Source organism: Melanostigma gelatinosum (genome assembly GCF_949748355.1).
Source record: "Melanostigma gelatinosum genome assembly, chromosome: 2".
Lineage (NCBI taxonomy): Eukaryota > Metazoa > Chordata > Actinopteri > Perciformes > Zoarcidae > Melanostigma > Melanostigma gelatinosum.
In genome coordinates, this window is record NC_136635.1 from 28,208,957 (window position 1) to 28,223,983 (window position 15,027).

At 39.8% G+C, this 15,027-nt stretch overlaps 1 protein-coding gene across 1 annotated transcript; it reads right to left on the minus strand.

Annotated features, from left to right (window-relative positions):
* Window positions 1–875: 875 nt before the first annotated feature.
* Window positions 876–11,083, minus strand: LOC306790637 (mortality factor 4-like protein 1). Its single transcript, XM_079287067.1, has 12 exons — window positions 10,946–11,083; window positions 10,448–10,494; window positions 10,263–10,330; window positions 10,050–10,136; window positions 9,740–9,820; window positions 9,520–9,545; window positions 9,161–9,249; window positions 8,172–8,273; window positions 4,909–4,997; window positions 3,995–4,167; window positions 2,388–2,472; window positions 876–1,327 (listed from the first exon to the last, which is right to left on the minus strand). The coding sequence occupies exons 1-12, from the start codon at window positions 10,983–10,985 to the stop codon at window positions 1,243–1,245; spliced, it is 972 nt and encodes a 323-aa protein (XP_079143193.1). The 5' UTR covers window positions 10,986–11,083; the 3' UTR covers window positions 876–1,242.
* Window positions 11,084–15,027: the final 3,944 nt, after the last annotated feature.

Genomic DNA, 15,027 nt, shown 5'->3' on the forward strand with positions numbered 1-15,027 from the left:
ATGATTGAATGATTGTGATAAACTGAAGGATGATTTTACTGTATATTGAGTACTTTTATCATTGGTACATTTCGCTGCTAATACTTACCGGCCTGTACTTTTACTGATGGAAGGTTTTGAATGCAGGCCCTTCGCTTGTAAGACTGGTGGAGTATTTTCACAGTTAGGCCTCCTTCCTCCAACAGGTTTAAACATCAGGTAGACAGCAATTTTTTTTAAATAAATATACAAAAAGGGGGAAACTCTGCCCCCTTGTGATGTCTAATCACACAATACTAGAGCAACGAGTCAATCAATAAATGAATAGATTGATAAGAATATTTCTTTGAGTGAGAACGTCAGGTTTTCATAATTGTGTGCATAGTTCTATTTGTGTGTCTATACAATGGAGGAAACTGCAATGTAGCACTTTTGTAATACTGTAAATATATAAATATTGCAATACTTTAATCAGCGGGCCATAGATGGTGTTACCTCCTTCGGCAGTATTTGCCACTTTAACATGAGTTGGATTACAACAAACTTTAACGCTGGTGATTGAAAAAAAAAAAAACGTTGAACATTTTTGCTGAAATCACCATCAAACGTTTGGGTTCATCAATGAAATGCAGCGGAATGTTGTCTTTTATAATGTCGTGGTCTTCACTTTGAGGAAATATTTAACCGACTAGCGTAAATGCTACCTGCCGTTAAACGCGTCTCTCCGTTGTTTTTCTTCTTGACACATTGCTGCAGGCGATTCTTTCCTCCTTCATTTAACAGTGATGACAACAAATAATTCATATTTATATTATAAGAAGAACAACACAGTAAACCGTATCAATTGTGTAGAAACATTTTTTGTTTTATTTTTTTTACAAATTGATACAAATGAACAAGATACAAAAACATCAACTGCTGAGTGACGACCATGTGGTCCAGCATTAAATTGCACCTCGTGTGGCAGAACGAACGCTAATAAATACATACATGCAACAGTAACAAATATCTAAAAACACCTAAGTGCTGCTTGTGGAAACAGTAACTTGTCAACAGAAAAAAAAAAAAAGAACAAAGAGAGAAAAGTGGAGAGAGACTCAACTAAAAAATACTTTTTTTGTGAGCGACAAGCTCCTGAGACCTTTGTGGAGGGAGCGGATCAGTTCAGGGGAACAATGTCCTCCAAGTCTGCACTCACAGGGGAAGTAAAGGTTATTCTACATGTGGAGTAAAGAGGTCTCTTAACAGGAGCGCCGAGAGCGCTCACACGGCCTTGCGGTGGTACTCTGGGGGCGCGACCTCGTAATCGGTGGCAGTCAAGAGGGTGGATGAATTCTTCACCAGGTACCTGGAGGAAATGTCAAAATGGATCGTCATTGTGGAGTGGGACAGAAAAAGGGCATTGCAAAACAACATTTGTCCCTCAACAGTTGTCGTGTCCAAGACAAGTGTTTAAAATATAGAAAGTACGTTTCAGATAAGATGGTATCTACTGGGGAGTGGACAACGAGAAAACAGACAGAAAATATATAATTTTGTGTTTCTTTCACTTTTGTATGGAACAACAAACCTGTAGAAATGGAAATGACTGTACTGTGGCTATGGGATGAGTGACATTATTATATTATTATGTGTTTGCCTCAATAAATGTAGAATTCTATTGGAAATCTGTTTAATTCAGAAAAAGTCACACAGCTCAAGAGATGACAGCAGGTTTTTTAACAAGATAGCCTTCCTCAATGCTTTATAAATATGAATATATAATATATATATATATATATATATATATATATACATATATATATATATATATATACATATATATATATATATATATATATATATATATATATATATATATACATACACTGTATATATAAACTATGAATGCAGCTATGTCTGTGACTTCTAGCCTGAAGAGCAGACTGAATTAACACGGATCTGTTTGTCTGATGTGGTGCCTCTGGTTTAACAGTGTGAATGATACTGGTCTGAGTAAAGTCATGCTGCCATACATAACAGTGTAATTATTGAAAAAAATGAACGTGTTCACCATCAATCAATTGACTAGTCGGGTGTTTCAGCTTAAAATACAATACGGAGAATTGTATTTACTTCAGACTGTAAATACATGTCTGCAGTGCTGGTCAAACTTTGTTTTTTGATAAATTATGTAAAATCTAAATCAAACAAACATGAAACATCACACAGACCATCATCTGTGAAAGCATTTTAAACAAAAGGAAGCCGAACTTTAGAGCTGCACGGCATTAAATGCATCCAGGGCAAAAAAATCTATTTCATGCTTTGAGCATTTTTAACAACCTGGCTGCACTAATGAGAGCGTGGATGTAACAGGACAATTCCAAACATGACACGGAGTCTCTGTGGGGGCAGTTAAACCTTACTTGAGGAAATCTTGGAGGTAATTGAGCAGCAAAGCCAGACTCTTCTCGTCCAGTGGAGTGTAGGCCAGCATGGCTCCAATACGAACTGTTGGGGGACGCAGAAGGAGACGTGTGAGGAGCAACGCAGAAAGAAACATGAGGAGACATGTGTGAGGAGCAACGCAGAAAGAAACATGAGGAGACATGTGTGAGGAGCAACGCAGAAAGAGACGTGTGTGAGGAGCAACGCAGAAAGAAACATGAGGAGACATGTGTGAGGAGCAACGCAGAAAGAAACATGAGGAGACATGTGTGAGGAGCAACGCAGAAAGAAACATAAGGAGACATGTGTGAGGAGCAACGCAGAAAGAAACATGAGACATGTGTGAGGAGCAACGCAGAAAGAAACATGAGGAGACATGTGTGAGGAGCAACGCAGAAAGAAACGTGTGAGGAGCAACGCAGAAAGAGACTGCGGACTGAAAGAGTCTCAGGAATGTTTTCTTTAAATACTGTGTGAATGTAAAAAGGCTTCATAGAAATTGCATTAAACCAGAAAGCGATCTGCACCAAGTGTGTCTTCAATGAGCACTGTTGTAACGATGGGTTGAATGAATACAACCCATAATTGGCTGACCCACCGTTTAGACTGCAAGTGTATCAGATGTGTTTGCAACAGGTGCGCTCTCATTGTACTCTGTGCAGATGTCTCCACCGGCTCTGTGCGTCTCAGCTCCGTCTCGCGGGCGTAACTGCGGCTTGAAGCGTTTATATTTTGGCTCCAAGTCGACTTATTGACGTTCCGTGCGTAAACGTGAGGTTGATGCCCAATAACAAAAGACACAGAATTAACAGTGTCTTTGGGTGCCGAACAGGCACCCAATCTGATAAACAATCGCATGATTCTCCTGTCGGAGATCATAACTTGTCATACTCATGAGTATATCTGACACAACTGCAGCATCCTGTTAATGTAGATACAATTACAAAGGGTTATTTCGGGTTTTTTTGGCTAATCCATTAAATAGAATACGGTACAAATCAAGCTTCTTATTGACATTTGGGGTACGGATCTTGTATTGATTCCCATCGAGCAGTCATTGATTTACAACGTTACCGGATACAACCAGAGATATCAAAGGGAAAGCTACCTCAGTAGAAATCTCTGCTGGTGGACAAATCTCTCTCTTCACAGGACGTATTGTGAAAGTTGCTCAACCTCAGTCAGTCAGGGCAATTTGACGTCAGCTACTGTGACAGCATTGGTCACTTCATAGAGAGCAGTCATTAGTCATGAGGACAGCCTCTTCCTCATGACCTTCTGATTGTTTGCCAACTCGATTCTAATGTCAAAATAAGAAATACATTTTTAAACCCTGTGTGTGTGCGTGTGTGTGTGTGTGTGTGTGTGTGTGTCACTTTGCCTGTATGAAAAGACACTTCAAAGAATCCAATTCAATGGTTTGAAAGCACTTATAATACAGGTAGGTGCTTGAGTTTCTGCACGATGTTAGAAACAATCCATCACTCACTCATGTCAAAGCGATGGTTGAAATGTGTGTGAGGTGCATGTGTAAAGGTAAATGTGTGTGTGTGTGTGTGTGTGTCAGTGTGTCCACGGTCCGTACCAAATAGACGCAGCAAGTGTGGAGCTCCGTACACCTGCGACATCGGCATGTCTGGGTGTTCGGCCAGGATCTCAGCATACTGCGGCCTCTCAAACTTGTAAAGCAGCTGAGTGCCCAGCATGACGTTGAAGTACTCCCGAATCCCCGACACAACTTCGTTTACTGCGTACTCCCTGAGCGGAGGGGAGGGAAAGAAGTCACAAAAGCGTTCTTGAGATAGGAAATCAATCAACGCTAGCATCATGCTGCTGGTTGAACAGATACGAGTATAACGGCATTAGTGTGTAACACCACCCCCTCCATCAAACTGGATATGCTTTTCATCGCATGCTCTTGCGTTTGAAGCAAGTATCCATCCGTATCAAGTGCATTTTCACAACTTACTGAAATGAATCGAATCAAATTGTAGCCGTTATTTAGGAAAATGGCCAGCAGCATGTATGATTTGCTGTAAATGTGCTAAAACAACTTGAATTATGGTCATTTAAATATTTCCAAATTCAGCAGGGCGTCCAATCATGTTCATAAAGTGGTACCATGCTGGGTAAATTGCACAGGATTGAGTCTAAACTGTTATTCATTTCATAGAAGGAAGTCAAAGCTGACAGCACATGAGGCATATCATCTCAGGCTCCTCTGCCTCCTTTAAGTGCTCCTTGTGGAATTCTGTTGAGCTGTAAAAATGAAACGTTTGTGACAAAGTCGCCATGTTGATAACAGTCGAGCCACAATCTTACTAATTTTACAGCTAAACAGTACACTAAATATATACACTAAAAAGTGACTGCAGCAGTAAAAACATGGGAAAATAGGGTCCAGGTTGACAAATACCAAAGTTAAACTTTAAGTTAAGGACATTGATGGGGAGGATGACATGAAGATCTTTTGAAGAAAGTCAGGGTGTTTATTCTTACTTGTTGTCCGAGTTTCCTTTTGATTTCTTATAGTTTGCATAGTCCTCCAAAACAGTCTCTATATTCTTCTTAGCAGGCAGATGAAATAACTGGAAGCAACAGAAAACCTTGATTGAGACATTGAAAAAATATCAGTGTTCCTCACTTTCAAGCATGTTTTGACTCCACTTATCATTTTCAGTTTAATTGTGACATTTCCTGTCAGTGCTACATTGTACAGATCTGATGTGCAGCTTGCCATTCTACCACCTATTGAAGAGTTTTTAATGGCAAATTATGGTCAGTAATGTACATTGTTTGTGTCCAATGTCATCTAAACAACAGATCTGATTCTACACACCAGATGAGATTCCGAGTCAATCTGCTCTCTGAGAGGATTTAAACATTCCTTGACTAAAGAGTTGAGGATTGATTGGTTTTGACACAGTCCAAGATCGTTAAACAGGAATTTCCATCATTTAATTTGTCACAGGTGGATGTCTGTAAGAATGTGTAACACACAGACATCTAAGCTCTCAGCTAATCGTAGCTGAAGTAAATCAAACATGAACTCCTTCAACGACCTTGATGAGAGAGTGCAGTCGCTTTGCTGCTTGCTCTTGCCTCTGCTTGCATTTTCTTGCTTCAATTTGCCAGATATATCACATATATCACTCTTCAACGTTTGAGTGAAGACAAATCCAGAAAGTCGTCGAGCTATTTGGATTGTTGGCTAATGCTAACTAGCAGCTAAGTTAAAGCTAAGGAGCAGCAAGATGCCTCCCTTCTCCACGGATGACTACTACAAACTCCTACAGAAGATTGCAGTCTTGGAAACAAAAATCTACCGACTAGAAGTAAACGCGGAAGTAAATGGACTGTGTGGGAATGATACCACTCTACCATGGACTCAAAACAAGTTTATAGAAAAAGAAAGGTGAGGCTGCGATACAATAGTAAACATGCAAAGTTATCAATCTTAGCATACATTCCTCGTCAGCCTGTCCAAATAAATTGGGCAAAGAAAGCTTTAACCACATTAAACTTAGCTTTATTAAATGTCAAGTCTCTGTCAGGAAAAACATTTTTAATCAATGATTTTATTGTTAGGCACAAACTGGACATTTTGTTTTTAACTGAAACTTGGTTAAATCAAGATAACAGTGCAGCTGTTCTTATTGAATCAACACCTCACAACTTCAGTTTCATGAGCGAAACAAGAGCGCATAAGAAAGGAGGTGGAGTTGCTGTTTTATTTAATGATTCTCTTCAATGCAAGCAGATGTCCTTTGGTCATTTTAGTTCTTTTGAATATGTGGCTCTGAATTCCACTCAAGCTTTATTCCTAAACATTTACAGACCGCCTAAATACTGTGCAACCTTCTTTGATGAGTTTACTGAACTGCTGTCTGTAATCTGTATTGATTTTGACTGTGTTGTTATTGTTGGTGACTTTAATATCCATGTTGATAATCCCCAGGACAGAGAGTCTATAGAACTATGTGGTGTCCTTGATAACTATGATCTGACTCAGCATGTGACAGGACCCACCCACAACAGGGGGCACACTCTGGACTATTTCAAACTGCATGACCACTGATCTTTTACAAATTGTAAACACATCCCTTCTCTCAGGTGTCTTCCCACAAGCCCTAAAAACTGCACTTATTAAACCGCTCCTAAAGAAAGCTAATTTAGATTCCGCAACGATGAAAAATTATAGGCCAATATCAAACCTCCCATTTTTAAGTAAAATAATTGAAAAAGCGGTTTTCCAACAGCTGACCGACTTCTTGACCGTAAATAACTGCTTTGATGTTTTCCAGTCAGGCTTTCGACAGCACCACAGCACTGAAACTGCTCTTGTTAAGGTCTTCAACGACATCCACTTCAACATAGACAATGGCAGAAGTTCAGTCTCTGTGTTACTAGATCTCAGTGCTGCATTCGACACGGTCGACCATGCCATACTCCTAGAAAGACTAAACATCTGGGTGGGACTCTCTGGCACAGCACTTAACTGGTTTGAATCCTACTTGAAGGACCGAGAATACTTTGTGTCTGTAGCTGATTACACATCAGAGCTGACTAAAATGACATGTGGTGTTCCCCAAGGCTCAATACTGGGGCCTCTTCTGTTCAACATCTACATGCTTCCACTAGCTCAGATTATGGAAAACAACAAAGTGTGTTATCATAATTATGCAGACGACACACAAATATACATAACTATGTCACCAGGGGACTATAATCCCATACAAGGGCTGCGTAACTGCATTGAACAAATCAACAACTGGATGTGCCAGAATTTTCTTCAATTAAACAATGATAAAACAGAAGTTATTGTTTTTGGTACCAAGGACGAACAATTGAAAATCACCGCTCAGCTTCAGTCACTGATGTTAAAACCCACAAACCAAGCCAGAAATCTAGGTGTAGTTATGGATTCAGACCTCAACCTGAACAGCCATATCAAGACAATTACAAAATCAGCCAACTATCACCTGAAGAACATATCAAGGATTAGAGGACTTATGTCTCAACAGGATTTGGAAAAACTTGTCCACGCATTTATCTTCAGCAGACTGGACTACTGTAACGGTGTGTTTACAGGTCTCTGTAAAAAGTCCGTCAGAAAGCTGCAGCTGATTCAGAACGCTGCAGCTCGAGTCCTCACTAAGACCAGGAGGGTGGACCACATCACTCCAGTTCTGAGGTCTTTGCACTGGCTTCCTGTCCAACAAAGAATTGACTTTAAAATCCTGCTGTTGGTTTACAAAGCACTGAATGGTTTGGGACCAAAATACATCTCTGATCTGCTACTACCTTATGAACCATCCCGACCCCTCAGGTCGTCTGGGACCGGTCTACTTTCTGTTCCCAGAGTCAGAACTAAACATGGAGAAGCAGCGTTCAGTTTTTCTGCTCCACATATCTGGAACAAAGTCCCAGAAAGCTGCAGGTCTGCTGAGACCCTCAGCTCATTTAAATCAAGATTGAAGACCTTTCAGTTTGCTGCTGCCTTTAATTGAACCACGTTCAATTAATATACTAATCAATTTCCTGCATTTCTGCATTTTACTACTGCATTTTATTTCTTACACTGTTTTTTAATTGTTTTTGAAATCTCATTTTCCTTTGCCTTGTGTTTTGATGCTTTTAATGGTTTTATGTGAAGCACTTTGAATTACCTTGTTGTTGAAATGTGCTATACAAATAAACTTGCCTTGCCTTGCCTTCTGGTTTGTTGGTGTGTCGTCCCCCCCCCACCCCCCCCACCCCACCTGTTTCTGTCGGGTGATGAGGTCCCAGTCGTCCACCAGCCAGGGTTTCATCTCTTCAGGAATCTTCACTTTCACCTCCACGCGGTTGGTGAACATCTCCTCCTGGACACACATGGTTGATTGTTGATTATTATTAAAAATGGGTGTTTGGGAGCAAGAAAGCGTCTCCTCCAAGAACATTTTGCATTTCTCTCTCTCTCTCAAAAAAAAAAAAGCATTTCTTATTTCAAATGCAGGTATTCTTTTTTCACATTCATGTAAATATATTTTCTTTATTATATTTACTTCAACATAACTGAATTATATCAAGATCTTGGGACGATTAAATAATACAGGTGCAAGACATATTAGTGCAAATAAAATTTCTACAATAAGTCGCTGTGTTTTATTTCCATCTATAATATCCCAGAATGCAACACTTCTTTCCTGCTGCCGGCAGGTCTTATAGACAAGAATAACGTCCTTCTGTGAAAAATGTTCTGATCTTTAATGACGTTAAAGACACCCTGGTTGGTATGCAGGTCATGATTACATGTCTGCCAACATTTAACTCTATTTCTTGCTCTCTTTGGGAAACTGAATAATTTATCTCACCAGAAAGAAATCAGCGGTCAAAGAATCCCGACAATCACCTGCTGTGGCCCACAGGGTGCATCGTTCAAACTCACGCACAAACTTCTCAAGCAACTTTGTGAGCCAGACGAAATGAGAAAGAACGGGAACGCTTTATATTTAGAGTCCTTCGTTTGAAATATCTAATCTAAAGGGCATTTTAACCCTAACATCTCAATATTTCATCACTCGGCTCACAGTTGATGGTTTCAATCATTGACTGTTCAGAAGCCTAGTGATCAAAATGACTCCTTAAAACAAAGTTGTTACATTTTCCCAGCTTTGTACATCAACAAAACGCCATTGTTTAAGCTATATATCCGCAGGTATGTCTGTCTTCATGTGTGTCCACAGAGTTAATAACTGATGATACATACACTCTCCACAGTGGGATCAACCCGAGCCCTCTTCTTCCGTGGTCCCAGCGGCGTTTCTCCGCTGCTGGTGCCTTCACCCGGCCCCGGGGCTAAAACCAAACATCAAGTTACAGCACACACAAATTATGAAGAAAACAAAAGGTGTTCATAAAACACGTCTGGCAGGTTGTTGCAAATCCATAACAAGTTCCCAAAATAGGAGAGTGCTTTCAGGCACGACGGATGAGCAGGTCAACATCAAGTCTGTGTGTAGTCAGTCAACCATTTTGATGAGTAACACTAACTGCCCTTCGAGGCAGATTTGTGATTTTTAGATTAACATAAAGAAAGAACACGTGATGCAGAAACTTTACACTCACTCTTCTGCTTTGCCTTTTTCACTTTCCTAGGACGCAGAAAACAGTGAGTCAGTAAATAAGGACGACTTGATATGACACATGTAGAGTGACTACATTCAGTACATACATGCACGCTTTACTTCAGTCCATATATATCGTGAGGCCAACATTATGTCTGCTTACATGATGCGTTTGCAATATGTGGAATTATTGGAGATGGGAAAACCATGTGGATACTTACAGATCAACATTTTTCTGCTGCACAGCAGCAATCTTCTTGCTTGGTGCTAATCCCCTCATCTTTCCCTCAACATAATGGTCCCTGGGGAAGAAGAAAAAGTAGTGAGGATGAGATAAATCCACTTAAAATGTGTATTACTAACATTTGTCCATATGCTACAATGTCAAAATCACTGCGTTTCAACTTGTAAAGGAAATTATGCTACTATTTTGTTAATGTTGAAGCTATTTGGGGGGAAATGACAAAAGATTTAACATCAGGGAGTGTGTCTCACAAGAAAATAACTTCTTCATCGTCTCTTCATACTCACTGATTGGCCTTTTGAAGCTCTTTTTGTTTCGCAAGGTTGCTGTCCACATATTTGAGAACTCTGCTTTCAGGAACCCATTCATCCCAGCTGCAAGAAGAAACATCAGACAGTGAAACTCCATCACAGTGAACATAAAGATAAGTCCACACTGATCATATTCACAGCAGATGATCTGAGAACAAGAAAGCAAAACGAACTGCATGAGATGCTCACTTTTTGTTCCATCCGCTGTAATGAATGAAGTATTTAATCAGTTTATCCTTTATGTTGATCTTTACACACTGTTGAAAAAGAAGAAAACACACACACACACAGGTCTGCGTCAATCGTTGGCTCACATTTGTGTATTTTGCAGTTCAATAATCATCTAATAAAACACGTGTGTATCGAAAACAAACCTTTGCCTCATAGAGCAATGGCCCATGAAAGCACAGGACTCTTTCACCTGCGACGAGAGGAAGACAAAATGAGAAGAAAAACAACAAGAATACCACAATTGAAGGATACGTACTCGTCAGGCTACCATGAGAGTCCTCAGATGTATTTTAAACTGATATAAACTGGACTGACTGTATTTCAGAGACTCTTGTGTGTCAGTGACTGGATAAAGGTTTAGCTCTTAGCATAAATAACAAGCTAGCTAGCCGTTAGCTTAACGTCAACGGCTGTTTTACACCCTAAGCTTCACTTTAGGGTGCTACGCTTTGATAAGTGTCAATGTAGAGTGTGTTTTAAATTAATTCTTCACATCTACGGACGATAATAAAGGCTCTGTGGGCTCTGTCTACCTCCCTGGAGACCACTATTGTCGAGCAGGACCAGCAACATCAACAACAACAAACCCGCCCCCCTCCAGGCATCATCATCATCATCATCTCTCTGTAACGTTTACCGACCTTCTTGAAATTTAGGTTTAGGGTCCTGTTTTGGCGCCATTCACAGACTCAACTGATCGGATCTCTGAACGATCAAATCCATATAGCATTGCCAGAGTCCATTTCCTCCAGGCACAAACACCTCCGACATTGGTGCCCAAAAAAAGCGAAGGAGAAGCTGAGAATAAGCCCGCCTGCCCGCTGGGGTCACGTGACCAACATGGAGACCGGTGGTGCATTCATGGGGCTCGTGCAGAAAGTCGGAAAAAGTAAAAACAATCAGACGACAGATCTTACAGACAAGCTGGTGGTATTTACATGCAAAAATAGAAAAAGTATTTTTATCCCCAATGCAATTAGAATTGTAAGCGTTCATTTTTTTGTTTATTGTTATTTATATTTTATTGAAATTTACTCAATTGTATTTTCATTTGTGGATCACCCCATGGTTCACACAGTATTTCGATCCTTCCAGTAAAAGTACTACAACACTGTAAAATACTCTGTTCCAAGTAAATCAACAAGGCCCGAGACACCAACTGACAAGGACCCGTATCCCACCCCCCATACACACTACACATTACATTGATGTCTTAACATTATACACATTAACGTACATCTTTTTTGGAATATTATCTCTGTACATTGCATATTCTTTCTATTTTGAATACCGAGAAACCTTTGTAGCTTTGGTTTTGATTTGAAATTGTACGTGGGTGTAAGATCACCTTCTTCCAAAGGTTTCCACATTACACGATTACCTTTTAGCCTGAGAAAACTGAGCTAGGTTGTTGAGAAACAGACTGAAATAAAGATGACATTTTTGTGGAGTCACCACACCAGTGTTTCTCAGCCTTTTCTGGCCCGTGGCCTTTTTTTTTCCCAAAAAAAAAAATTCTCATGAACTCTGAATTTAGAGTTTTGTCATTGTCATGTGAATTGGATATTTGACGTACTTCTTAGTTGTATTTTTAATTGGGTTGACAAACCACCAAATGGCTCAAATGATGTTAAGTAGACACCATGTGTAGCCTTGAACTGATGTCTGTGAGTCTCTGCAATATTAAACGGATATATTTGTCACTTTTCCCATGTTTTGCCATTGTAAGACAAATTAAGATAAAACAAGCTCACTGCATCAGCTAGGAGATGTAGGTTTAATCTCATGAGATGGACTGTTGTTGTATTTGTGCAAGATCAATGAAAAACCCAATGAGTACCAGCTCTAACAGACATAATTAATTCCCCCGTCCAAGACCAATAAACATCTTTTCAACAGTTCAAATATTGTGCATTTGTTTGTGGGGAGGGAAAGTCAAGTTAATATACTTTATGAACTTATCTTGTAGAGATTAATCAAGAGGAACTTTGTGAGAAAAGGCAAATAATCATGATACAATGTCAAAAAGACTCGAGGGAGGCAGAACAAATGTCTCTAAAGCATTTTAGGAATTGGTACAACTGTCAAATAAAGTTTAGGAATAAACCCATGACTTACCCCTATTTTGCTCCATACGACCAGAAATTAAATATCCAGATTTTTGCATTGCACAAAGTGCCCCGATATTTCATTGAAAGATTGAAGAATATTCAGAATAATGTCATTAATTTCACAACCCGACTAAATAAACTGTACATCAAGTTTAAAACTAGCTCCATCTTGACCAGATACATCAGTCAGATGCTGTGCACAGACTCATGGATCAGTATTGACAATCTTACAGGCTATTTTTCTGTAGTGTGTTTTGTACATTTTGCTGACAAACCTTCTATTCATGTAGAGATTTAAACGCAGGACTATTGTCTGTAGTGCAGTCTTTTTAGATTGCTATTCAATATCAATCATGGATTTGAAGGGATTTTAAATTGTTGTTTATTATCTGCCAATTAGCTGATAGCACTTGAAAAAAAGCAATGCATTCTTATCTCAAAGATGAAAGAAACAATCAGAAAGGATTTTTCAAAGGATTTCAGCTCTGCTGGCATGACTAGAGGCTGTTTTTTGCCTCTTTCTTTGGTCACGTTTCTTGTCTTGAAATGTTTTCCTGGTTCAGGTTTATTTTATTTTATGAATTACTGCTTTGTTTTTCAGAATTATGAGATCAATTTACTTCTTTTGTGTCTCAAAATGTAACTTAAAGTTGCTAAATTCAGAGCATTTCTATGAATGAGGTAGGTCCTCAACACGGCTCCCAACATGATATTATTCAAAGGGGTCTGGCAGTATCTCAGGTAAACAACTGGTACCTCAGAACTGTACTCAAGTGCAGTACTTTAAATGTCTATACTTTCCATCACAGCCTTCTTCTTTGAGACCAGTGAAGGTAAAAGGAAACATGTTCTTGTGCCGTGTGTGTGTGTGAGAGAGAGAGCGAGATGAGGCTACCCACGATATAATTGCAAAATGACCAATAGCTATAACTATCAGTTCCTAAATACAAGAAAACTGAATAAATGTTCCTCTAAAAGCTTCTTTCAATAAACTGTTCGTAAAATTGGTCGCCTTTCAATTAATTCAGCGCAACATTTTACAGTCAGTTGAATTCAATTCACAGCTACAGCCAATGCCCATGCTGTGAGACAACTATAGAGCTTTCTATCATGAAACTCAATCGACACTCAGCAGTGTGTGCATGTACGCTGCATCTCAGTTCTGCCTTCGTGCACTCGGCTCACGTAGAGATATTGGATGCAGTCAATTTCCCTCCGATGAGGGATAGTGGAGAACTCCCGAGCAGAAAGGCAATTATAAAGTCTATTTTTACTGCACCCTTTGTATGTTGATGGTGTATCCAGGGCCCACAGACTGCTTATGCATGGGGTCCAGGATCGTGTGCGACACCCCTGCGAGGCCTTTTCAGTTATTGAGACTCATAATTTCTCATCATCTGCACATCAAAGGCTGTTACTGTTTTGACTCGTGCACAATCAGATATTATTACAGAGAAAAACTAAGCCATGTGAGTCGACTTGAGTACATTTTTATTATCACACGTTGTGGATACAGTTTTTTTTTTTGGTGTATTTACAACAATCATATTTTACACATTTTATTGTTTGGCATGTTATTTTCAAAAATAAAAAAAATGACCTGTAACTAATCTGATCTCAATCCCAACTCGTCAAAAACCGCCTGGTCAGTGGCCCTCGGTGTCTGATACCGACGCACCGCGGTGCTTTCAACTAACGCCAATGCAAACCCACCTGCCTCGGCATTAGACAGAACGTAGACAAAGCAGTCACAGGACAAACAGGACGTTTGTCCAGGAGACCGCTGTTCGTATCACGGGGCAAAACTAAAAGTAAACATTGACAAGAGTCATTGTTGACGCTAGTCACTTGAGTCTCTGTGAGTCGTTCGCCAGTCAAGTTGACGTCAACAACGCTCTTTTCCTAACCCTAACCAACCAAGAGGTCTGAAAAGTTAAGGCAACGCTGAAGTGCCTTAAACTTGCATTCTTTTAAATGGCCAGCAGGGGGCAAAACATTGTAAACATGAGTTTATGGTCTTTATCGCTATAGTTTCAAGTCTTTTTCAACACAGCATGATGTTCTTTATGGTCCCATTTAGATTAAAATCGATGATAAAGCAGGGTATGCTTTAGGGCGTGGTCATCTTGTGGTTGACAGGTTGCTACCACTTGTTGTCCGGTCTGGGAATTGTCCTAGTCTTCGTCTTACAACTTTACCCCTTTTAAAGTGTGTTTTCAGTTCATGAAAGTAAATTGTTAAATTTCCGGTTGCCTAAAAATATTGTACTCAGCATTTGGTTGGCCTCAACCCTCTCTTTTTCTTTTCTGGTTGCCAAAACCAAGATAGCGACGGCCAAAAACTAAGATGGCAATTGCCCGAGTGCCAAACTTGAGGCTTCAAAACGTCAGTCAACAAACCAATGGGTGACATAGCTGTCGTGAAGTTACCTAATTGGTTTGTGGGCTGCAGTCATGAAGCCTCGAGTTCAGCATTTTGGCCATCGCCATCTTAGATTTTGGCTGTAATTTACGAAATGAACATCACGCTGTGTTGAAGAAGACTTGAAAGTAGCAATTGAGACCATACACTCATCTTTACATTGTTAATAGTGAGATAGGATCATTTTCTGA

Excerpts from the sequence above, each read along its gene's own strand:
- LOC306790637 (XM_079287067.1), bottom strand. The coding sequence starts at position 10,985 with ATGGCGCCAAAACAGGACCCTAAACCTAAATTTCAAGAAG. Across the intron at positions 4,998-8,171 it reads TCATCACCCGACAGAAACAG|TTATTTCATCTGCCTGCTAA; the intron begins GTGGGGTGGGGG and ends TGTTGCTTCCAG. Across the intron at positions 2,473-3,994 it reads ACACTTGCTGCGTCTATTTG|TTCGTATTGGAGCCATGCTG; the intron begins GTACGGACCGTG and ends GTCCCCCAACAG.